The 25668-nt window shown below is 41.1% G+C and overlaps 2 protein-coding genes across 2 annotated transcripts; one reads left to right on the top strand and one right to left on the bottom strand.

Annotated features, from left to right (window-relative positions):
* The first annotated feature begins 3016 nt into the window (after nucleotides 1–3016).
* On the top strand, nucleotides 3017–5876 carry LOC139622086 (uncharacterized). Its single transcript, XM_071479212.1, has 3 exons — nucleotides 3017–3140; nucleotides 3341–3478; nucleotides 4568–5876. Exons 1-3 carry the CDS (start codon nucleotides 3127–3129, stop codon nucleotides 5727–5729), a joined length of 1314 nt encoding a protein of 437 aa, XP_071335313.1. The 5' UTR covers nucleotides 3017–3126; the 3' UTR covers nucleotides 5730–5876.
* Nucleotides 5877–6218: 342 nt separating this feature from the next.
* gata4 (GATA binding protein 4) lies at nucleotides 6219–15083 on the bottom strand. The gene is made up of 6 exons (XM_071479213.1): nucleotides 14352–15083; nucleotides 8830–8996; nucleotides 8575–8700; nucleotides 8376–8457; nucleotides 8001–8140; nucleotides 6219–7741 (listed from the first exon to the last, which is right to left on the bottom strand). Exons 1-6 carry the CDS (start codon nucleotides 14872–14874, stop codon nucleotides 7616–7618), a joined length of 1164 nt encoding a protein of 387 aa, XP_071335314.1. The 5' UTR covers nucleotides 14875–15083; the 3' UTR covers nucleotides 6219–7615.
* Between the last annotated feature and the right edge of the window lie 10585 nt (nucleotides 15084–25668).

The raw sequence follows: 25668 nt of genomic DNA, 5'->3' as shown, positions 1-25668 counted from the left end.
TAAAAACAAGATGAACCTTTGATCCCACATACAGGGTACTTCAAGTGTCACAACTGCAGAAGCACAATAGTGAAGGCATAGTATAGATTACTGATTTAAAAAAAACTAGAATACTATGTATGTATGTATGTATGTAGTATGACCACTACACACAAAATGAAGAAAAACAAAAATAAAATGTACAAAATCAAAATAACCAATACATTTTTATTTATAGACACCTTTCAAGGCACTAGGGACACCTTGCAACACAGAGTAAAAGATAAAATACAAGTACAAGGCATGAAATGTACTGTACTGTAATACTGTATATTGAGGCAAAAATACTCTATACAGTGACAATGCAATACCCTCATACAGTGAGGAGACAAGAAACCTGCCAAAAAATAAATACAGAATGATTTATGAGCTGCCTGTTTCAAAGATAGTTTCTCATGAGTTGAAATGAGGCCACAGTAGGTGTCTTAGCCCTTACACATCTACGTGTGGAGTAAAGCCTGCTGAGTCTGAGCTAAGCTGTGCTGCTTCGTTTGCCAAGTGGACCATCAACAAGTCAGCGGAGGACATCCAAGATCCACAGTTCAGGCAGGACAGCAAACCCAGCTCCATTTGTTCCTCACATCTCTCTGACTTTCACTCCTACTCGCCGTTTCACTCACGTATGCACATAATGATGTCATGGAATTGCACAATAATACGGCTTGTAACACTATACAGGCGCACAAACACACACATGAAAAGAAGAAAGAAAGTAAAGAAGAAGGAAAAACAAAATTAAACTCACCCATTAAGGGCAGAAATATTCACATCAGCAATTCAGCTACACTTGCAGTTTATGCCCTGGAGTCAACTTAACAAATAAGCTGATGAATTTGGACACACAACCAGGTGAAAAAAGAAAAACTAAGTAAGGAAAAAAAAAAAAACAACCAAAACACATAGTTCAGGGAAGCCATCCTTTTTCACAGAAGACATTTTGAATTGTCATAGAAAGGAAAGCACATGTGTCACAATGGCTCTGTCCTGTCCGAGCGTCCCATTAAGTCAAGGCAGTGAGCCCGCTCGCACATCAGCAGCACCCTGAGACTGCAGCAGCTAAGTGGAACTCAGCCATCATTCATTTCATTATTTACACCCGTGCTTTTTCTACTGTGACATGTCAAAATATCTTCTGTGTAATAATCCATTTAGGCATTGCAAATCCAGTGCCCCGTTTTTTGTTTTTGTTTTTTTTCATTACTGCTGGTTGGCAAATGGAGCCGAGTCATCCTTCATTAATGTGCTTTTCATGCAACGACGAGTCAAATAGACATAAAAGAAAGTGTTTTCGTAAGGTGGAAGTGCATAATGAACCCCACGGATGAAGCTGCACAGTGTGTGACCGCCTGCGACAAGCCCGTCAGTACCGAGAAGCTTTCATCTCTCTCTGCCTCTTTGTTATCATGTTATCATGGTTATCATTTATACACAAAGAGATTTTTTTCACTTGTTTGTAATTGCGCTTTTTTTTTTAATGACAAATGTTTTCCTACATTCTGTAATGAATAACTGTAAAATTGAAGTCACGGCCTAACGAACAGATGAGCCACAGTGTCAGAAACTAGAAATATCCTGTCGAACGTGTTACTCTGCATGACTCTGCTTACAGAGTCCACAGTGTCCACATGCCTTTGTTTGAAAAAAGCATGAAGGACAGTGCCGTTATAGTTTGCTAAAGAATTATACACGCCACAAATTCACACTAATGATTATTATGTTGATAAAAAAAAGGCATGAGAGCTCCACAGCTGGTTTGACGACTTCAAAATGATGTTCGTCTCGAGCAGATTTGCTCTGTCTTTTTTTTTTTGTTTTTGTTTTTTTAATCCCCCAGGCAAGGTTGGATCGACAGGGGAAAAAAAACCCAGCAACCTAGAGATCAGTTTGACTCAGGCAGCCTCACAATGATATGATACAGAAACAATGTTTTTACTTAAGCTTGACTCCATATGTCATTTAAGTGATAGTGGAGGCACCTTTGATACAGCATATTAATCAATAAACTGCAGAATGATACACAGCTAATAAATCTGGATATTTTTCTGGCTTTATCTTAAATTCTATTTCACAGTGCTGGCTTTACCACGCACATACGTTTCATTTGGGGTCACGGAGGGATTTTTCAGCCCTGTGAAATGTTAAACGTGAACACATCACTGTTTAATAGCTTTTCCTTAGGGGCACGCAGCTGTGAACTGCAGCTAACCCCTGGTGCTGTTTGTGTGTCACTCTTTAGCTTCTAAATCACCGAGACCCATAAAATAAAACACCCTAAACATTTTCATTTGTCCTCCTCTCTTTTAAAGTTACATGTGTTTAATGAGGCAAAGCTATGACACTGTACACTGCAGAGGAACAGCGGGCTTTGATCTGGGTCCTCTGCATACTTCTGTAAACTTACCAAACTGGAAATAAGGGCCACTGAGGATGCAAGTTGATCTCACACACACACACACACACACACACACACACACACACACACACACACACACACACACACACACACACATACTTGTACTTCTATCTTTGTGAGGACACTCATTGACATAATGCATTCCCTAGCCCCTTACCCTAACCTTAACCATCACAACTGAGTTCCTAACCCTGACCCTGACCCTGACCTAAACCTAATTCTAACCAGAACTCTAAAACCAAGTCTTAACCCTCAAAATGTGATTTTAAGGTGTCTCAAAAAGTGAGGACCGGCCAAAATGTCCTCACTTTCCCAAAATGTCCTCACTCTGTTAGTAAAATACTTTTTTTGGTCCTTACTATGTAGCAAGTACAAGTACACACACACACACACACACACACAGACAGCATGGCTTGGTTGACAGAAGCCATAAATCAGCAGTTAGGTAATATCAGTTGGCCCTGAGCATTAGGAGGAGCTGAGTGCTAATAGTCGCTAACTCCTCAGCAGTTATTTTCATTGAGAGTGCAACAGTTGAACCGTCGCCTGATGTTTAGTTTATCACAGCTTTGCCCCATTTGATCTGAACTCAGTTGGCACTTGAACCGACAAGAGAAAAGACAAAGCTTATTTTAAATGCACGATTTCTGAACTACCAGGGGTGAGGAGACTGGATGGAACTTCCCATGTGAGTAAAGTCAGATTTTACTTTTAAAAATAATCTATGACCTGAACGAGAGGCTGTGAAATGTAGTCCCTGCATCCTAATGTGTCGTCATCTCAGCTGTATATCAGCGTGATAGCCATTGATGACCTCTGAAATATACAGTATGTGATTAAATTTAACAGCCACAGCTCTTTGTCAGTCAGTCTGTTGTTTCCGCTCAGGTTGAGCCGTAAACGGCGTCTGTTTCATGGAAATGAAAAGGAGCCTCGGCTGTACACAAAGAAATGTGTGTCCAGTCTGCATCCTGCCAGATATCAGACTGACTGCTCAGACAGAGCCACACAGCATGCCGGACTGAGGTATGTGCTGCAAAGAACATTTACAATATGTTTTCATGTAGGCGAGATCAGATTGTTTTAGGTCAGATGGGTTATTTCAGGTATCACGCTTTCATTTCCTGTTCTTAGTTTCACTCATGTGACACTGCTTTTACTCAAGAGCTTTTTGGATTCGTAAATGTCAGGGTGACAGTATTACAGTATGTCCTATTATACGTTTAATATATTATATATCATATATCAACAATATCAATGTGTTTCACAAGCATATTTCCCCATATAACCACGCCTCTCAACTTGCATAAACAAAATGATACTTTGCAAAAAAAAATTAAAAGTCTTAGTGCAGGTCCACAAGGTGCACAAGGTGGGCTTTGTGCTACAAATACTTTGTGAAAAGATTTGCGATTTTCATTTTGCATGTGTACTCCGACACGTTTCATGTATTTACACTGCTGGTGAAAAGTTTAAGAGCACCTCCTTTTTTGCAGTTGTCCTCTTAGATCCTAAATTTGATTTAAATCTCTGGCTCATGCAGCAGCTGACCACACTCATGATATTCTTCCTAAAAGAGAGATGAAATATTGTTCGGGGAGTTTGTCCGGACACTGTTGCAGACGTTCCCACAAATGTGTTGCACTTGTGGTTCGCTTCGCTTTCACCTTCTGTCCAGTTCATCTCAAAGCAGCTCTGTGGGGTTTAAGCCTGGAGACTGTGCTGCTCTTCCATCATGTGAAACCACAGTTTTGTTCTGTTCGTCTAATGTTTTGGCTCCCTGCCTTTTTCTCACCATCACGATATAAATATACGGCACCACTTCCTGCAGCACAGCATTGTCCTAATAATGCATCAGAGGGTGTAGTAGCACAGTTTATCACAACATGGCCTTTGTACAGACAGAGGTTTTGTAAGTCCTCAACTAAAGTTGAGGAACCTGTTGGAATTGTTTACATTAACTTTAAAGACTGAATTGTCAGTTTAATTGCTGCAGGAGAGCTGGGATCTTTTATCCCTTAAAAGGGCCTGTTTTCTATGAAATGCACATGATTTTTTTAGTTTTTGGTGACATTTTTTTTTCCCTCTTTAAAGTGAGCTATTTTTGTGTTGCAGGACAAGCTATGGTCACCTCTGCACACCTGAAGCCTGTGTGAATGCACAGGTGAAATACCTGACGAACAACAGGTGCTTCTTTGAGGAGATCTCATCCTGGGCAGATACACAATACTCTGTGAAGAAAGTGCTGGAGCATCTCAAGTTCAGACCAGCCACCGGTGACACTTACCTCAATGACCCAGTTAACAAGAAATTTTTGGATTTTCACCATGACATCACTGAGGAATGTGGTGCAGAAGATAAACAGCATTCATGGGCTGTTATTGAGAAACGGGAGGAGGTTGTCATGTATGGACCTTATTATCCTAACTACAGCAATGGAGTACACAGCGAGGACATCATTATTAAACAAACACAGGAACTTCTGGAGTCAGAGGACTCCTCAGAAGACTGGAAGGTGTATGTTTTCACCATGAACAGCCCGTGTTTGGCTCGAAACACCGACCCATGCATGTTAAACCTGGTCCAGAAAGCTCAGGAGTGGTGGAGTGTGTATGGCGTAAAGACTTATATTGGTTATGTGAGGTGCTGGGGATTCAAAGGAACCAAAGAAAATCTGTTCAAGGACATTGACTACAACCAAGTGAACTATATAAGACAGACTGAATACCATGAGGACTATGTTAAAGCAGCAAAAAATAGAACTGATATCAATCCTTTTTATGAAAATCTGAGTTCTGCTGTTAAAAACCTCCTGACATCTGTAAATTTGAGTTTCCCCCTAATGACACTTGTGCAGGGGCAGGACTGGACGAGTTACTTCAAAAAAATGCAAACCATTTTTGAACGCAAACCAGAGGATGAGAAAAAAGTCTTCACTGAGGAGCTGAACACCGTAATTCAAGCCGCACAAGTTCTGCTTTCACAAAAAAGGGCAAGTTTTGAGGAACATTTAGAAAGCGGGAAGGCATTCCTACTAGATCACACTTTTAGTCCACAGGTGTCTGATGCCCTCCAGGATCAAATGAGACTCGCATTTCAGCAGTGTTGGAGGGAGATGGTACAAGATAAATATGCAGAGTCAATCAGGGAGAAGCTGACTGAAGACTTCAATCAATGTGCCGTCCAGCTTTTTATCCAAGATACTGCAAAGTTCACAAACCAATACTTACAAATCGGAAGGATACACTTTTCAGAAGAGGAGTCAAAAGGCCAATAGGCTGTTAGGTAATTACACAGTCTGACAAGCTAATGACGAAGTTAATTTAAGACTCATTATTCCATAAATCTCTGGAATGCATTTGAAGCAGAATGAAAGTCACCAAACCTTTAGGCTACATCATACATACCATTTGCACTGCGTCAAGATGCTCTGTCTTTATTAGGTTCCTCAGTGCAGCTACAGTTGCTCACAGAGGACGGGCATCAGGTAGTGAGAAATACACACACACATGTCCATCTCTCACTGTGTCTTTACTTACAATATATCACAAATAGTGTATTACACAATTATACTGGAGTGGAGTTTTTACATATATGCTCATATAGTTGTTGTTTTTGGTAATTGCATGTGGCAGTATCCCACATTTACACATGTTGCCTCCATGTTTGTCACAAGCAAACATACTGTACAGTTTTGATACAGTACTCCGTCATACAGTTTATCAAACAACCTTCATACAATAGATGATAATTAGATGATAATGTGGTTTGGGGTTTTGCTATAATAATAAATAGTAGCAGGAATTTTTTTTTTTTTTTTTTTTTTGGAAAGGCCCTAAAGTAAAGTATTATTCCTGTGGATGAACATCTGTGCTTGTGTCAGCAGAGGGAGCAATGTGACAGTAATCACATCACATTGGTCATGTGCACCATTCTTGGGTGCATAGGTAGTTTCTCATGTATTTTTGAGTGAGTTTAAATCTAAAGGACAAAAGCACACAGTGAAACTGATCCAGAAACACTTGGCCACCAGGGAGCAGGTCCTATTGCACTGAGTAGGAGTCCATGTTTTTTTTTTTTTTACTAAAGGTCATATCACTGGTGCTGAGGAGTGATGGATGTCATGAGCAATTCTTTCTATGTTACAGTAAGTTTATAAGAAATAACTATGGTTTGTTTGTCTTTGTAGAATTAGTTAGATGCACTTTGCAATTTCAATTTTACATCACAGTGATGGGTATTAAAAACTGTGTTGGATTATACAGTATTTAAAGGATTACTTCGACCAGATCAAAAATGACCAATGTTTTCTTGGTGTGGAGATAAAAGCTGCTAAGACTCCTGCTGCCACCCAATTACAACTGAGGTGAACAAAAATAATTAAAATGCTATATTTGAAAAAACTCGTAGCAACAGGCCAAAAACACCGAAAACAATGTACCGGTTTCTTTGACAAAATCACAGAACCACACTGAGGTCGGTGGATTATTAAGTGGCCAGCACACTGAGATATTGCTCCTGAGTTTTTCAAACATCATCTACAAATGTACTTTTCTTATTTGTATGAATTGACCCTTTAAGTACACTTGCTACAACATCTCCATGGTGCCACCTTTGACATAAAGATGTCTTGCTGTGATTCTTGACATGATTTGTATATCTATCATTTCTTTGGCAAATTGTGCATAAGAATTGTCCATAATAATGAAAAGTCATTACACTGGAGAAAAGGCAAATACATTGAAATAAAAATAACCCAAGGAGATCGCTGTTATTTGTCACTGGCATATGTTACAGTTTTAGTCGAGCACTTGCGTGGCACAATATGGGAGAGTGAAAAAAAAGTCATCTTCTGTCACAGTTGTAGTTTTTCATATCAAAAGTTGTGGCATGGATCTAATCACTGAGCTGCTCTTCCACAATTGTCTAACTCGAACTCCCTTCAGTCCTCGGTTACTGTGATTGCACTCACGGTAACTGTGCAGTTTAGGATCTCCATTTCTGTAGTGGCTGCCATATTTCTGTCCCATATCTTTGTGCTTGGAGGCGCTGTACAAAGACTGCTGCACCCAGAGCAGCAGTCCACTTTCATGAGACTCTAGTCTTCCAGGAGAGTTAGATCACTATAGACGAGTTGGTTTGAAATGCTGGGTGGTACGTCTTCTAAGCCAGGATCAGGTTGTTCCAGGGCTCAGATTTGGAGCCAGAAGACCCGCTGTGGCCTCCAGGCGACATCTTGAGAGGAATGGCCCCTCCTTGAGCTGCCATGTAGGCTGGCAGGGCTGAAATCTAGTAGGACGCAGAAGAAAATGGTGAAAAGATGGGAACGATTTGTCCAATGTGGCTATTTGAGCAGTTGAGGTTTATAATCTGGGTTACAATAATTGTCTCTACTCTCCTGGTCATAGTAGGCTGTTCGGTGATACAGTTTCCTGAGCTTATTAGACAGATGGAGCTGAATGTGTCCCTGCTTTTTCTGTCAGCACAACCAGAGCTTCTCAAAATATCCTTTTTCATATATGTTCTCTGAAATGTCAAAGTATCTTACCTGTGTGTGTGTGCTGTGGTGTGTGTACAAGCTGTGAGTCTCCGGCTCTGTCTTTATCTGACGAGGCTCCTCTGTGGTGGTGGTGGTGGCGCGGGGAGTGCTGCTGGTTGTGACTGGAGTCCCCTCACTGCCTGGAGTCCCTGTGGACCACAGAGCCACGGTCATCACACATGTACAGCCCAGTATACACATGAGTGGGCCTCGCAACATGACATAGGCCCACTCGAGGTAAAGGAAACAAGGGAGGGCTCCAAATAGCTGTTCTGGTTTTGAAACAGGGTTTGTTTAAAATCCATAAAACCTCAGTAAGTTGGGTAACTTCTGCTTCTTCTTATTAGATAATCAGAGAGAATGGCATTTATTTTTAAAGCTCACCAGTTTGGGACTTGTTGAGGTTCTTAGGTTTGCGTTTGCGTGTCTGGATTCCCTCTTTCTTCATAGCCAGGGGCCGGGGTACCTGTCAAGACACCAAGGCAAGGAGACAACCAAAGTGAAATGCGATTGCATAACATCCATGAAGGCTGGTGAGAAAAAAGACGTACTCTTTTCACTCTCTCCCTTCTTTCTCTCTTACCCCATGGAGTTTCATGTAAAGGCCACAGGCGTTGCAGACTGGCTCCCCCTCTGCGTTTCGTCGCCACAGGGTGGTGGTGGTGGTGTGACAGTTGGTGCAGGACAGGCCCACCCTCCTCGAGGCAGACTGCCGCAGATAAAACACGTCAGTCAACAACGAAGAAAGAGAAGGAAATAGGGAATTCATCTTTCATTTACTAAAGAGGCAAATATATCTCTACGGTGATGAATTCTTGTGCGTCCTGCCGTCACCCACCAGTCGTCTTTGGGGTTTGATGAGGGGTCTGTTGATGCCGTTCATCTTGTGGTACAGCCCACAGGCATTACACAGGTAGTGGCCGGTGCCATCCCGCCTCCAGAGGGGGGTGGACATCGCCCCGCAGTTCACACACTCTCGTCCCTCAGCGAAGTCATCAAACAAATCTGATCAGAGACGACAAGTAAGACATCAAGTTAACTGTGAGAAATTTATATGGCCCTGCTGTTTAAGGATGAGTTTAAGGATCTCACAATACTACATGAAGTGAAATAGGTTCATCAACCCTCAGGCCTGGAAAACACATTCAATACTTTACTGGATAAATTAAAATTTTCATGTCTGTCAAGCTGAAGCTATGGTTGTTTTTCGGAAGACATACAAGGACAATTCAGTCAACCATCACAAAGAAGGTTAAAGTGACCTTAATATAATTTCCATATATTAGGCCACTTAGAGCACCGGTTCAGGTCAGTTCATGGTACCAAACCAAGAAATATTCAGGGATTCTTAGAGAAATGAACTTCCAGTTGGGCTGGTGCCACAGAGATTCTTTCCATCCTCTTTAGTAAACAGTCTCCGGCGCTGTCAAACCCTGACAGGGTGATTATGCCCTGCAGTAATGTCTCTACACCAGCAGGAGGCGCTGGCTGCAATCACACCAGCCCACACAACAGCAGCCTGGAATCCCTCCTTATCTCACAACTCCCCTCCAGATAAAGAGTCGGCTGGAAATAGAGACAGAGTAGAGCTCCATCATATTCAAATAGAGACTCCATGTCTATCACATCTCCTTCTCCCTCTCTCTCAGATAGCTTGACATCTGATGAATGTAATCTTCACCCTCTCATCTGGCACATAACAGAGTATCTCCCAAGAACCACTTAGCTGTTCAGAGGAAGGCATCAATCTGTGGTGTGGAAGCGACAGCCTTTTTTCTTTCTACAGTTAGTGGTGATACAAACAGTACAGGTTACAATATTTATCAGCTAAGTGAGGTTATGCTGACAATAGCTTGAGGAACTGCGTAAAACATCAACTTTAAACTCAGAGATTTCCATTTTAATTGCATCATAATGCGTTTTTAAGCGTACACCTCACTGCCTGTAATTGCTGTCGTTCAGAGAGTATAAATCTGGCCTCCATCTGTTCCTCCCTCGCAGCACAGAGGAACAGGAATGGCAGTGATACATATGCAGGCCTCCTCCAAGGCTGAGAGCAAAACAGAGACAGCAGGGCAAGCTAACCTTGAGCCAGTCAGCCATTGTAGCCAACACAACACAGCAACATAAGACAATACACAAAAGACATACTGCACTGTCCACGTCTGACCGAACGGAGGTTGTTTTTTTTTTTTTTGTCCACTGTTAAACGTCAGTGTGTGTCTTTATCAAACACATGCTGAAAATCAGGGTGCAGTGTATAAACAACCACACTAATGCTTCAGGAGGTCAAAGGTGAAAATGGAATAAAAGACTCAGTCAGCAGTGATTTACGTGAAGAGCAACTGTGTGTACTGGTTGTAAATGGTATTTTTAAACATGACAGTCACGAGGTTAATGAGAGGTTACAGTAGCAACATGAAAAGGAACAAAGTTTATTTGCTCAGCTTCATACTTAATTATTTTTCTCCACTATGTCTGGTGGCTGTGGTCACTCATTGTTTTGGATATAGTTACTTGTTCAGGATAATATGTAGTCAAAATATCAAAAACTGATTAATATATTAAACCAAGAGTTTCAATATGAACTAGTTAAACCCAACACTGACATACAACATTAATATACTGCGTACTTATTGACAATTCGACATTTAGAGGGGCTATTCTCAGTGGTGAAAAGAAATGTACGTTTACTCAAGAACTGTACTTAAGACATAATTAAGGTAGGCTATTTGTACTCTACATGAGTATTTCCATTTTATGCTACATTGTACTTGTACTTGCTACATTTCAGAGGACAATATTGTACTTTTTACTCCACGACAATTATTTTATAACTTTAGGTACTAGTTAAAAATACTGTTTCCCACATAAAATAAGAAAATAAGATGTATTGTTTTAGATTAAAGTACTAAAAGAGTAAAGTTCTTATTACTGTATCAGTAATTATAACCTAATAAAATGTACGCTAACACTCACATGAGCTTTTTTTTCTGCATTTATTACATTTTCTGTTGATATTTTAAGTATATTTTGTTAATAAAATCTACATACAACTACTTATGTAACATTTTCAGTAAAGGCGTTCTACTCGTAATATGAATTATAATTTTTGCACTTTGGTATTGCTACTTTTGCTTTTTTGTATTTTCAAGTACATTTATATTATATATGTATATTTAAGTACATTTTATTGTCAGTCCTTTTAAATTGTACTCTACTAAGTTTTATGACATTTTTTCTCCACTGTTTATCCAAATGCCCAACAAACTACGGAAAAGATTTCAATTCTTCAAACCATGTTAATTTCCAATACAATACAGTGTAAAGAGATGGAATATTAAACTATAAAGTCAGCTCACATTTTATTTTAGATCCCATAGCTAAGATATGGAAAGGCATGTTTTGCTTATATAAGACTTTCAGGGACATACCAGAGTGATAATGCAGGTCTTATATCTTTAGAAACTAAAATAATGACAGTTATCCAAAACAGTATCACTAAAAGGTTTTCTTGTTGTTGAAGGAATGATTTTATCTGCTTACACTGACGTTAAAGATCAAAAAGACAGATCAAGGTAGAACATATAACAAGTTTTTTTTTCACTAAAACGTTTAACAAATTTGTTTATAAGCCATTTTAAACTTTTCAGGAATTGTGAGATCTAATGTGAATAAAGATTTAATTTAAGCGTGTTTTAAATTTAAAGAAAAGGCATTTTATAAGTGTTTTAAAGAATTTCAGTTCCTCAGTAAAGGCAGGCATTACTCAGATTAAGTTAGGTTAGTACGTTACTGAAGTTTCCCTTCTATTGACCAAAGGAACAATAGAGACTTTCACAACATGGCTGAATGCCACTGAATTAAACACTGAGATCTGATGTAATTTGATGTTATTGTAAAACACTGAGCTTCAGACAGTTAGGCCACTGAAAGCGTTTCATCAGTGAACGAGCTTTACTGTGAGTTCAGCATGATTGTAGTCAGATGAGGAGGTCAGACTGGATCAATGCCGTTATCTGTTCCAGCTGATCTTTTTCTCTGTCTTCATCAAACAGTTCCAGGGGGTGACCTTGTAGATCGTGAACGTTAAAGCTTTTCAGATGATCAACACAGAAAGAGTGGCTGCTGAGGAAGTAATCACCTGTTAATTTACTGTTAATTTGATAAAAACCAACATGATAAATACTGATATGTCTAACAATGACCCTGAGCATCAGAAGATTAGAAATTGCATGATACTGCATTGAAAAAAAAAAAAGCTCAAATAGAAAAAGATGAAGTGAGCGAAATGGTTGATCATCCTGCAGCTGTGCAGAAAACGTAGATGATGGAGAAACGCGGGTCAGACAAAGTCAATTCTGATTAGTAATGTAGACTATACAGGGTGCAAGTCAAAGCACCGAAAAGCTGACAACCTAAGCAAAATCAATGTGTTGTGAAATCGCTGTGATTCTATATGGTCCAGAGTACACGGCAACCTGCAGCTATAGGCCAGATTCACATCCAGCACTGGGACACGAGGGACCCATCAGTCAGATCTGAGCTGCAGCTGCCGCCCACGTTTAAGATTATAATCACTAACTTCAATTCAAATGGAGGATGAATAAATCAGATTCTCGAAATTATTTTAAAAAGTATTCACTGTATCCTCAGTAAAAGAGAGGACTGGGTGCTGCCCTGCTGATCAGGATCAGCTTCTCCAAACACAATCAAATCAAATCTGACCTGATGCAGGAGGCCACAGTCACACACAACTCATAAATTACAGTCCTCATAAAGTGTGTTAACAATTCAGCTTGAGTTAAATATTAATTCTGTCACTTCAATAATGTCTCTTTGATTCATAGAAATATACAAAAAGGTGACACCTTCAATAGGCTATTGTAAATCTGACTTTGGGGATTCCTGCTTTTAAAAAAGTGTAAAACATCCATTTCATGAACCACACAGGTTAACTCACCTAAAATATATTCATTTAATATAATGCACATTTATATAACATAGCCTAATATATTCAATCTCACCTACTAGGCTATCTATTTTTGATTAATATTAGGAAAGTGTAATATAAAAGGAAATGAATGAAACTGAAATTTTTCATATGAAATCCATTTATCCAGCAGTTGAATACGAAAGGCAGTGAGTCATATGTTCATGACTTTCATGATATTACTTAACGTCGCTTTTAGGCTAATCCTCACTTTTATTTTAGGAATAAGAATAAGATTGGCCTACAGACATCTTACAAACGATGAGACCGATTGTGCTTTTCGATTCGTGCTCCCGACAAAAAAAAAAAAAACACTTGCGAACTAGGAATCGTGTCTTGCATAAAAAAAAGCGAGAAAATCCAAGTTGTAAAAGGCGACAGTGAGCCTTCACTGTCTGCGGTGAATTTATGGCCCAACACTTCTCATGTGGCATCACTTTCTCGCGTTCATTACGAGGTTAATGGAGGCGTTTTTGGCCCGTGTGTGTTTTTTTTATGTGGAGATATCGACGAGATGAACGCACCTACACGTCCTGCGTCGTTTAAATTCAGTGCGACCAACACGCACTCATTCGCACGGTCAAATATTTAAAACACTGAACATTTTTAATAAAAAAAAAAAAAAAAAAAAAAAATTAAAAAATTAAAAAAAAAAAAAAAAGGCGTTAAGTTTAAACTTGCCTTATAATTCAAGGACGTGGCTGATTTGGTTTCATAGCAGGGTTTTTCTTTTTTTCTTTTTCTGGTGTGGAAAATGTAAATCACACATTCAATCGTGTTATTATTATTATTATTATTATTATTATATATTATTATAATAGCTTAATATTTTCATATGCATTTGTTATTTTAAACATATTTCAGGCCTTTACATCAGGCTGCAGCAATTATTCTGTCAATTCATTCTGCATTCATCTTGATTAGATGAATTATTTCTGACACAAGAAGACAAAACATCGTTTTAATCATCAGCATTTCGTTGCAGTAATGCAGGTTTATATTTGAACATCTGCAGATTCCGCAGCGAGACTTTTTTTTTCCTGTTGCTCAGCGAAAGAAATCTCAATTTTTCAACCTTTCACCTCCTCCAGGTGTGTTTTTAAATGTATGTTCATTCATCTCTGACAAATCAAAATAAATGACAGAGACGTGCTGCTGTGTATTGACGACGTGTGCACTGTTTTCTCTCTGTGGTGACAGTAAAGTTAAGAGTTTATGTGTTTAGGCCTCACATTTCTGTCTGGAATACAGAATAAACAGCTTTTTATTGCGGAAAATCCAGAAATATTTAGACTGACCCTCACACAATATATTTAAATGCAAAAAAAAAATACAAATATATGTATTTTATTTTCCTGTTTGCTCACCTATGTTTGGGTGCCGTGCGGTGCCTGGAGGAGCACCAGTCTGGAGACCGTGGAGGACTGGGCTGTCGAAGGGGGACGCCGGCCACGTCCCACCGACGTTCGGGCTCATGTAGGCCGGGTAGGGGCTGTGGTACGACCCGCTGAGTCCCCGAGCCCCGTAGTGCTCCCTCCCGTTCGCAGAGATGTTTAGCGGGCTGCTGTATGAGGCTGCCGTCTCCCGCGCCGTCGCCATCCCGGAGGACAGAGGCGGGCTGGTGGAGAAGGTGAAACGCGGAGACACTGGGGAGTGGTTGTAGGAGGGCACCGAGTCTGCACCAGGCTGCGCCCAGGCAGAGTGACTCGACACGGGGCTGCTCTGCTGCGACGCACCGGGCGTTTGGAGGTAAGGCAGCGCCGGGATCATGGGGGTGACGACCCGGGTGGTGGGCACATAAACCGGAGAGGTGCCCGCCGAGGCGTTGTGGAGAAATCCAGCCTCATAGGAAGGGGGTCCGTGGTTGGTTGTCATTATGCCTTGATACATATCCTCTCCTTGAAGCTGGACATCCGTGTTGATAGAAATGATAATGATAGTGTGGATGCAGTTACGCACAAAATGACTGAGTATTAAAGCAAAAAAAAAAAAAAAAAAAAAAAAAAGTGGTTTAAAACAATCCGCAAAGCCCACTCGTCCTTATTAAAATCAGACCTGCTGTTAAGTCAAGCACAGCGCTCCGCAGCATTCAGAAAATTAAGAATAAAGAGAGAGAGAGGAGACATGAGACAGCAGGAGGAGGAGTGAGAGACTATACCCTGTGATCAAGATCCAGCTGTTATCATCTCTCTCTCTCTCTCTCTCTCTCTCTCTCTCTCTCTCCCCATGCCAACCAACAAGAAATGTTCAAATTTTTCAAAGTTCAATGAAGCTTGATGATCTCACAGAAAGTCGACCAACCAAATGATGTTCTGCTTTCATTTTATCCCAGATGGGTTATGAGTCGAGTGATGCCACCCAGAGATTTCAAAAACTGCCTTTATTGTCTTACTTATTTTAGGCTGCTAAAGGATTCCCCCCCCCCCTCATGTTTACGTGTTTTATTAATAATTAAACAAATAATAAATAAAGCAAAAAAAAAAAAAAAAAAAAAAATAGAGTTCAATGTATAGGCATAAGAACATTTTCGGCAGAGTTGTTGGTCGTGATTGGTCTATTCTTCCCTCTATATCTGCCTTTTAATTCCTATCTCTAAACGATTAAAATGTTTTAAAATATCTGTAAATGAAATCACTTTGAACACTGATCATTTAAGAAACGTCCATGTGTAGATGTTTAGATTGATGTGAAGCTGAAGCCTCTTTCTCTTCATTTATCGGCCCGGGCTGATGCAGGCCTGTCGGGCACAGCGATGACTCTCCGGTTTGTTTGTCTTTTTCTGTCGCTCACTGAAACAACCAATGAATGGTGATTAGTTCATTCGTGTGTAATCTTTTCCAGAAAATCACTACGGTGCTGGTGTTGAGACGCTGCAGTGATCCTGCCCCCCCCCCCCCCCCCCCCCCCCCCCCACTCATGTTTAAAGTTATAATATGGTATCGTAATCATATCATATCTCAAACGTGTCCTACAGCATAATTTTTTTCTCCTGTCTTATTGTGGCTGACTCAAACCACTAAAACATATTTGGCAGCAGGGTGGTGTTTTCCTAGTTTAAAACAGAATGTGAAGGGAAGTTAGATTATTATGGTAAGTAATAGAGATATGATCAAAGTTAATACCATCTTGACTTTTACGTTGTGTTGAACCAGTATTTTCACGTCTTCTATGAAACCTTTGGGTAGGGTGAATTTTTTTTTTTTTTTTTTTTTTTTTTTTTTTTCATGACACAAATGAAGAATAGTGCTGGATGCTGGACGCGCCAATTCAGTCGGAAGTGTCCGGCGGCTGTTGTCCTCATGAGGACAGATTTATACCTGTCATCAACACCAGTGGACGTAAACACACGGGGCCACTTCATTGTGCAGCCACTTCCCACTGACAGCCTCTCATTGAATTATGTGGCTCTGCACAGGCTGCCAATAGAGCCCCCGGTGTGCGCTTGCGTGTGTGTGTGTGTGTGTGTGTGTGTGTGTGTGTGTGGCGGTTGGGTGCACTTTTGTGATTAATGCACATAGTAAAAGGAGCAAGTTTAATTTTATAATGCATAATAGGAAATTCACTATCTTGTGTATTATCTGATAGAAGGCTGTTAGACTGTGATTATCTATGACTACAGCATCTATTTGTTTCGGCTTTCAAACTGATCAGTTTAACTCAGAGGCAGATCACTGTGGTGCAAATCAAAACCTGTATCCAGGTTGCAGTGAATATACAGTAATACGAATGAGACATAACAAGAGGTCTTATTCACCATTTGGAAATGTTGTAGTTTGACAGAGCTGGTCTCTGGTAGATGTTCTGACTCGTCATCACAGCTGTGACTGATAATAATTGCCTAACTCTTCTCCATTTAAGTGTCCCAGTAAGAACTGCCAATGAGTCAGCATGCACATTAGCAGGGTCCCAGGATCTGGCCCTGGCTAAATGGAATGCAGCCCTCATTAATGTTATTAATTACAGCTTGATTTTCCTTAAATAATGAGTTAAAATCCCTAACGTGAAAGGAGCCTATTGAAAGCTGCAGCTGAGAGAGAAGAGCGATAAAATCAAATGAAAAACTTTCATTTATGTGTCCTTTTGTTGGGCTGATCAATCGATAAAAGCCCCACTAAATTTCTTCAAAAGAGGAGACAATCTTAAAAAAAAAAATATCTCTGAAACACTAGATGAAATAAAAAAACAACTCTAACCCTTTCAACCGGTATGACTTGGGCAGGACACCCGGCTCTTTGATCCTCAAGACGAAGATTCAAAATTTCCTTTAAGACAACACATCCAATGGCAAAAAGTATGTTTAATAGTTCACATGATCCCATACAAATACGTAAATTATATCTAAAAAAAAACTCATAAAAAAATAAAATGTAAATTGGCTCACTGTATCTATCTATCTATCTATCTATCTATCTATCTATCTATCTGTACACAAACTTTTTATTTCATTTGTTATACAGTAGTATTGATTCTCTGCCTCCCCCCCCTCTCCTGTAGAAGTCCAGGCAAATAGAGCAATATTGCCTCATTGGAAATGGGGAACTGTCATCAATGTGTAACTGCAGGCTGATAACACATCCACCAATTGCTGGCTAATAATATCAAGGCGTGGTTTTGTTGGCCTGCGAGGGCACAAAGTTGCAGCGAAGTCAGAGATGATTCATGCTTTTATGGCTCCAGTTAATGTATAGAAGTTCAGTGTGTGTCCTGTTTTGTTAGGAGACAGCAGCCTGAAATATCTGATGAATGAACTGATATCGCAAAAGAAACATGGAGGGTGTTTTCAGTTATTTGTATGAGAAGTTTTGTGGGCAAGATGATCACTCAGTCCTCATTCAGCAGCAACAAAGTTTGGTGTCATTCTTCTTTCGGGCCGCTGCTCTAAACTCCGACACCCTGCAGTCTAATCTGAGCAAATATAGGGTGAAGAGTTTACAAAAATACTAAAAAATCAAACAGAGTTCGTCCTCTTTTCTGTTATTCGACAGTACAGTGTGTGTTTTGATTTGTGTGTTTGCACATACCAGGCTGTATCACTGACAGTGACAGAGGCCAGAGCTCATCAAAACTTTCAACTGCGTGTGTGTGTGTTTATAACCACTATTCTTTGTAAATGTGTGTGTGTGTGCACTGTGTGTTTGCTGTCAGTGTGTGTATGAATGAGGAGGTGTTGCGTGAGGGACTAGATAGAGATGCTGGAATGTGGCGGACAGCAGCAGACTGTTACTGAGGAAGGTGTCTGTGTGTTTGTGTGTGTGTGTGTGTGTGTGTGTCTCTCTCTCTCTCTCTCTCTCTCTCTCTCTCTCTCTCTGTGTGAGTGTCCAAACCAGGCACCAGGAAAACTGTCCCCGTCCTGGCTGGGGCAGAGACTCAATCATTTGGGGGTCGGTGACTTACTTTGGCCCTTCTTCCTCAAACACACACACACACACACACACACACACACACTAAGGCTAGTAGACTCCTGGCTCCAGGAAGAAGACTTCAAATGGAGAAGCAGGAAAACCCAGAAGGCAGAATACCCTGTCAATATGGGCCAACCGAGACCAGGGAAACACACACACACACACACACACACACACACACACTCCTTGGTGTTCCTCATTTGCATGCAGTTTTGCAGAGTAAGCTGAAAGTCATCATTCTTGTTGCAAATGGCCTTTCATCTCTTCTGCATCTGTTCTTGCTGACCTCACCTGTTTGTCTTGTTTTATCAGATCAGGCCGATCATCAAGGATCCACTCAGGCAGGTGATAATGGTCACAGTGCTAATCAATGTTACCTCACTGTGTGTGAAATGAGCTCATAAAGGCCTCTGATTACATCTGATGACTCTCAAATTTTTGTCCCTGTTTGTAGTGTTCATTCAATTCATTCTGGGATTATGGTTTGTTTCATGGCTGCTTTTTTTGCATTTGTAGGCTAGAGCATTATTCATTTGACTGCTGTCTGTGAACAAAATTGCCCACAGTGGGCATTAAATCTTAACTTTCACTTTGCAACATGAAATCTAGGTCTCACTTTGTTTCTGCTGCTCTCAATCTTATTTTGAAACTGCATTCATCACTAAACCTGATTTACTGTGTCTCTGTGGTCATTTCCTGCTCATTTCAATTCATGTCATAAATGTGCCACTAAAACAATGTATTTGTACAGCCTATCGTGTCCTATGAAAGTGCAAGTACTGGTTTGTTAAGTCTGTGTTTACTTTGAGAGGTTTAAACTCCAATGATGATGTTTTTGTTGAGGTTAAATTATTGATCTATATCTATCTTGGTCTACATCTGTATCTTCAGCATTTATTTTTGTATTAATAGGTACAATTTCCTTGAAGGATCATGCTTGTGTGTGTGTGTGTGTGTGTGTGTGTGTGTAAGTTTGAAGTGCATGGATTTGTGTGTTACTCTAAGGTATCTGTGTGTTATGTTTGTGGATTAAGTGGATTAGGTGTGTTTGATCAGGTAAGGTCAGGGAGTCACACTGGGGAGACACGAGTCCTCTCAACAAGACACCTAGGCTTCAGCAACACAGATCATTTCTGTCTCTTTCTTTCTAACTATCTCACACATACACACACACACACACACACACACACCATTAACCAGGAGTGTGTTTTTGAATAAATTATTAACTCCTCAGTTGCAGGTTCTCATATGTGTCGGGCTCGAGTGCTGGATTTGGACTCTTGGTTCACACCGTTTGAAGAGCAGGGCAAACACATCACACAACACTCAATTACAGATGATAAGAATTCAATTATCAAAATCTCTTTTGTCCCTGATGGTCTCCCACGATTGTAAAGCTACCTAACCAATTCACTCACACAAACGTTTGAATATTTCTTTGACGCTTGTATGCTAATATTTGAAATTCCACCCCTGGGTGTTGCTTGTTCAAACGTCATCTATAAAATTGAGGAAAATCCTAATGAAGTTCTGTGAGTAACTTGTTCTGGTCCGGTGAGCGTTGTGCAAAAAGGTTCGTATGCAGAATCCACCACTGACCAATCATATTGATCTGATATCTCATTATGGGATGTCCTGTGGCTCTGAGAGTGTGTGTGCATATTAGTGTGTGTGTGTGTGTATTTTTAGCATTGAAGACTCAGGGAACCCAGGACCTCTCCCTGTGATAAGCTGTGGCCAAAGTCCGTAGGCGAGAGAAGGCCTGAAGAGCAAACACACACACACACGCACACACACACACGCACATGCAAAGCCAGTGTTTAATATGCTGATACATGGGGCTTGGTTGCAGTGTGATGTGGCAGGCAGATGGAAAGCTGTTTGTTTGAACGTGGAGGGGCAAGTTGGGGGTAAGATTCAGGTTAGGCAAAGGTGAGGTGACATCATCAAAACAATGGATTCTGGTGTGTATGAAGAGTTCATGCAGAGTTCACACAGAGCCGGTTAAAGAGGCATCAGTGCAGCTAAAATGTTGCAAGAAGATGCAGAGCGGGATGGAGAGAGAACGAGAGAAGGAGGGATTGGAGACAAGTGTGTGGACTTTTTTTTGTCAGTGTCAAAAACTCTCTGCTCCTGTCAGTCAGAGGCTGACTCCTCCCTCTCTAGAAGCACTGTAAGAGAAAACAAAAACACAATGAGGAAGCCAGAGGAGAAAAGGTGGCTCAATTCAGGGACAGTCATCGCGCACATGCCCGATAACAGCAGGAATATTTCTGTTTGGACAAAGAGAGGAGGGGCTACGGAGTTTAACAAATTGGTTAAGCGTGAAAAAAGAAGTTGAAAGTGGACGGGGAGAGACAGAGAGAGGGAATGTCAGAGAGGAGGAGAAGGGAGATGCCACCAGACAGGAGGAGCAGTGGAAAACAAAAGAGGCTCCACACTCTGGTCTGTCTTATCAGTCTGAGGGTCTTATCCAGCGCTGGCTCTGTTAGTGTAACCCCATTCCCTCCCTCCCTGCTGGCCAAGCGCTCTCCTTCCACCTCATCCCTCCATCCCAAGCTCCCCCCTCTCCTTTACTGCTTGCTGTGGACCCCGTTATCAGGCCAGGGCTGACGTCAGGGGGCCCGCTGGTGCTTGGGGGGGGGGGGCCGGAGACGGAGGCTGATAGTGCGGCAGAGGCTGCCTCCACACAGGCTGTGGGAACCATGGACCCAGCCCACCTCGACCCAGTGGCCCCGCACGTCCACCACAAAAACACACACAGACACAAGGAAAGACTGTACAGTTAATTCATGACAACACACACACACACACACACATACACACATACACAAACACACTGTTTGTGACTTTGGGGCGTTCTTGAAACTTGGGTAATGGTGGTTAATTCCTACGCTGAGAGCAATATTTTTACACTCTAAATGGTTAAATTTGAACAAAAACAAAATATTAAATCAATTAGCACTTCAGCATATATCCTCTAAACCTTTGTTCTACCATTGTGGAGATCACTATTATTATTGATTTGTGTTGAGAAAATTTTCTTGGAGAAATTATAAATGAATTGAACAGATTAAAAACACACACCGTGGCCTCAGCGTTTCTAAAAATCCATGTGTACCTTGCACATCTACAAAAACGGGAACAAATGCATCCGAAACTGTGTGGTCGTGTTCTCATCTTAGAGCATCCTCTGCTTCCACAGACATAAGATAAACAGAAGGATCTCGTCCACAGCAGATATAAATTGTGCAGTTAATGAGCAGTTTCTTATCAAAATTCCCAAGTGCCTAACTTCACAATAGGAGCATCTTCTCATCCACTTCTGTGAGAATAGCTCGTCTGTTTGCCTCACATATATCCCAAGGCAGCAAAGTGGTTGTCAGTTGTTATCTCCCATCACTTTTGTCACAATATTTCAGTGGTGATGGACATTCACTTAACAAAAAGTGCACAAGTTCATGGAATCACTTTACACGTCAAGTTTTTGACTCTCAAGAAATCAATTCCTCAGACACCCACTCAGCTTGATAAAACTGTATATCAGATATCGTGGAGAATAAAGCTGCCTTTTAGGTTGAAGATAGAGCTGAGGTTATTTTTTGTGACACTCGTCAGCCCATGTATCTCCATAAAAGACATTGCAGCTGCAGCGCAGTTGACAGATTATGATGTCAGGGTTGGTATTAGTCCATGAAACATTAATTCACTAGAGAAATAGTCAGGGAATTAATTGCCAGAGACTAGGTTAAGGAGGCACTTAGCCCCAAGCGGTGGAGTGGCTATTGTCATGCCAGAAAATTTGTAAAAGGTGTGTGTGTGTGTGTGTGTGTGTGTGTTTGTTTGCGTGTGTGTGTTGGTACAGGTCAACAGGTGCAAGGTTGATCTGTGGGGAGTCAGTGCAGAGCGGAGGGCTGCAGCAGATGAAGCTGGCAAGTTTCACATCATTAGCTGCAGGTGCAGCACTCCCAAAAAGTGCAAACACATGCACAACCCAAGTCATCTAAACCTTGTTAATTATCATCCCACAACATCAGCGTAGCCTCCCAACTCAACTCCGTTCGTTTCTTTAATTCTGGTTTGACTCATTTATAGTAAATGGGAGTAAACTGAACCATCAATCCGCCAGCTACACACACACACACACACACACACACGTATTTCCACATCTTTGTACGTGTGTGTCAGATGTTTTCAGAGATGGATCTGTCGGATGGGGAGTGGAGACACACTTATCAGTGTGTTGTCCTGGATAAGGCGGAGGAGATTTGTAACGGTTGCGGTCGGACAGTCCTGGATTTGTGTGTGTGTGTGTCTATTGCTCTCTGTCTCTCTCTCTCTCTCTCTCTTACTCTGACCTCTTCTCGGCCGAGCAAGTAGGAGGAAGAAAAGAGTGGCCTTGACAGAGTGAGAAGAAGGGTGAGATGTAAAATAAGAAGCAGTGAAAGAAAGAGACCGTTGTTTCTGAGTTGCTTATCCTTAACCTCTTGCTGTCGTTTTCTCTCACTCTCTTTGTCAGACGCACACTCCCTAAATTTCACCAGTGGCCATGGTGTGCTTGGGTGTAAATAACTGTAAAACAAGTGGGAGTGGAGGTGAGTTGATGTGTGTTGGGGGGGGGGGGGTAGAAATGAAGGCTGCACTCAGGGTGCACTCTTACTGTAAAATGTTATGATGCATGGGAAAAAGAAGAAAATGCGACATTCACAAATCAGTTGGAACGCATAACAAAATATATAACAAATCTAACTTCAATGCCAATTTCTATTGTGTTATGTAATGTTATGATTTTTTAAAAATTTGCATTTAACATTTAACCACCCAACCAACAGTGTGACATCTCCTTTGCTCTCTTGGTAGTCTGCCATGCTGCCTGTCAGTGCCCCCGTCCTGCCCTCAGGGGTGACAGGATAAGCACAGGCCTCATTAGTCTTTTTAATTGGTCCAGAGCAGTTGTAGTGGGCCAGTCTGTGGCCTGGCCCAATGCCAGGCTAAAGTAAACCGACCCAATGGAAACACTGTACAGGCCGACCGACAGATCAGAGTGCAACATCAAGCCTGACACAGACACTAAACCAAAGGGGAGATTCATCACATGCAGTGTTTTCTTTTTTTACTGTTTATTTCCGAGTTTTAACAGTAGTTTGACCAAACCATATCCAGTTGATGGTACAAAGAAATGAAACATTTTTGCCTTTGAAATGTTTCTCATGGACCTGTCATGTTAGAGTTTTAAAATCACACAAGGAATCCATTTCTAAACATTTCTACTCCCCTCACCTGACAGCTTTTTGGCATTCTCAGATGCCCACAAATCTTTACTGTATCCTCAGTGCTAAATGATTTAAAAAACCTCATCAGCTGTTCAACACATTTTCTACATTGCTAAGTTTAGCCTCATGGAGAATTGCTCTGTCTATTCATACATGCATGTGTTGTCTGTTAAAGATAAACACTAGAATGCATTTTTGAATTTGCTTTTCTTCCTGATATCTTTAATTTGTAGGGACGCCTTACCTGTAACTTACCAGATATGGCTTTTTCTACACAAGTTTATCTACTTTTTCTGCCTTCCTCACACTGTGCATTTGTGTCAGTGTGTGCACAAGCATGCATGTGTGAATTAGATGGTGAGTGCGCGCGCGCCGTGGCGTCTATAGTTTGTGGGGAATCCATCAAAGCTTATCATTATAAGTAAACATGACAGAGTGGACAAAATGTCTTGTGCGCCGCCAGACCTGCTATCTAACCACAAGCCATATCTGTGATGATGGACTGATGTGGCGCTGGAGTCTGAGAGTGGGAGTGTATATCTGAGCGCACACACACACACAAGAGCACACACAAGAGCACACACATCAAAAGGCGTACACATGTAGACACTCAGACACAGTAAGCACACACTCATGTTACCTTTAACATGACCCTTCTATCTTCAGCCTCTCAAAGGAATACTACCTCTACAGTACATGAAAAGTTGACTTATCGCACAATCATAAATGGACAGGCACAGTCATAATTCAAATAGGAATTTATAGCTGTTATTTATTGGCCTGCGTTTGCTGGGGCTCATAGTTTTACCTATGAGCTGAGTAAAGACTGGGCCTTTTCTTCTGAGACGTGATTGTTACTGTACAGGACAAGCCCCTTTTTATGGCAGATGAGATCAGAGGAGAATTTAGGATTGCTGAGGGAGATTTATTTCTTGATGTCAGCTAGTAGCGCATGATCTGTACTCATGTCACGATATAGACGACTTGTGGCATGAACCTCTGTATTTCAAGTAATGTTATCAAAAGTCAGAAAACAGTTTGGGAAATGAACACACATCTCGATAGCATTTGAGTCTTAGAGTTTTTGGCTGGACATCTGGACAGCTGGACCAGACCTGCAAACTGAGTGTGAATGTCTGTGAGTGACCGACCGAGTGATCATAATTGAGTGATCATATTTCCACCATTAGTCAGACAAATACCACGTGACTGAGTTGGAGTTTCCCCATTGGCCGTTGCTCTTTCAAAATGAATTAGGGCAAACAAACAGGTTCCATTAAGGGGGGTTATTACAAGCTGCAGTGTTGCCAACTCAGCGCATTTGTCTCTAGATTTACAGTCTTTTTTCAAACAAGACATAAAAACTACACCTAGGGCTACACCTCTCGTTACGAGCAGTCCTGGTTTCCTGGCTGCTCAGGAGTAGCGCTTCCAATTCACTGAGCCTCGCCTCCATTACGACAAACAAACCACTTTCATTACATGTACCATTATCCATAAAAAATTTAAATGAAGGCACTAGACTTGGTTGCAGATACTTAAAGACATTTAACCTCTCATCCAAGAGTCTTCTTCAGTCTTGACTGACTGGTGAAGAGATCCAGGTATAATCTCTTTGGGTTGTTATAAGGGCAATTGATGTCAATTGATTCGTTAGTACTCTGGCCTCAGGTGACTCCAACGACTCTAACAACTGTCGTTACAACAACAAGGAGTCCAAACAAATCAAGAGACATCAAATGGCCAAAATCACAGCACAGTCCTCGTCTTTCACTTATGTGTGTGATGATTTTCTCAGGCAGTGTCACGATTATAAAATCAGGTTTCTAGCAGCACCTTAGAAACAGCTTGGAAGTTAACATTGAGTCTTAATGGGCCATGTTTCAGTCAGTATCGGGACTTCAGCTGTATTGAAATACTGTATATGTGAACATGGAAAGTAGGAGAGAAACAAACAGATGAAGGGCTGAAACCGACTGGCACATGGCAGAATGCAAAGAGGATCTGAT

Source organism: Trachinotus anak, unplaced genomic scaffold, assembly GCF_046630095.1.
Source record: "Trachinotus anak isolate AG129_WGS33_773 ecotype Australia unplaced genomic scaffold, CSIRO_AGI_Tana_v1 ptg000005l, whole genome shotgun sequence".
Taxonomy (NCBI): domain Eukaryota; kingdom Metazoa; phylum Chordata; class Actinopteri; order Carangiformes; family Carangidae; genus Trachinotus; species Trachinotus anak.
The sequence above is the reverse complement of the archived record's forward strand: the minus strand, read 5'-3'. Positions and strand labels throughout refer to the sequence as shown.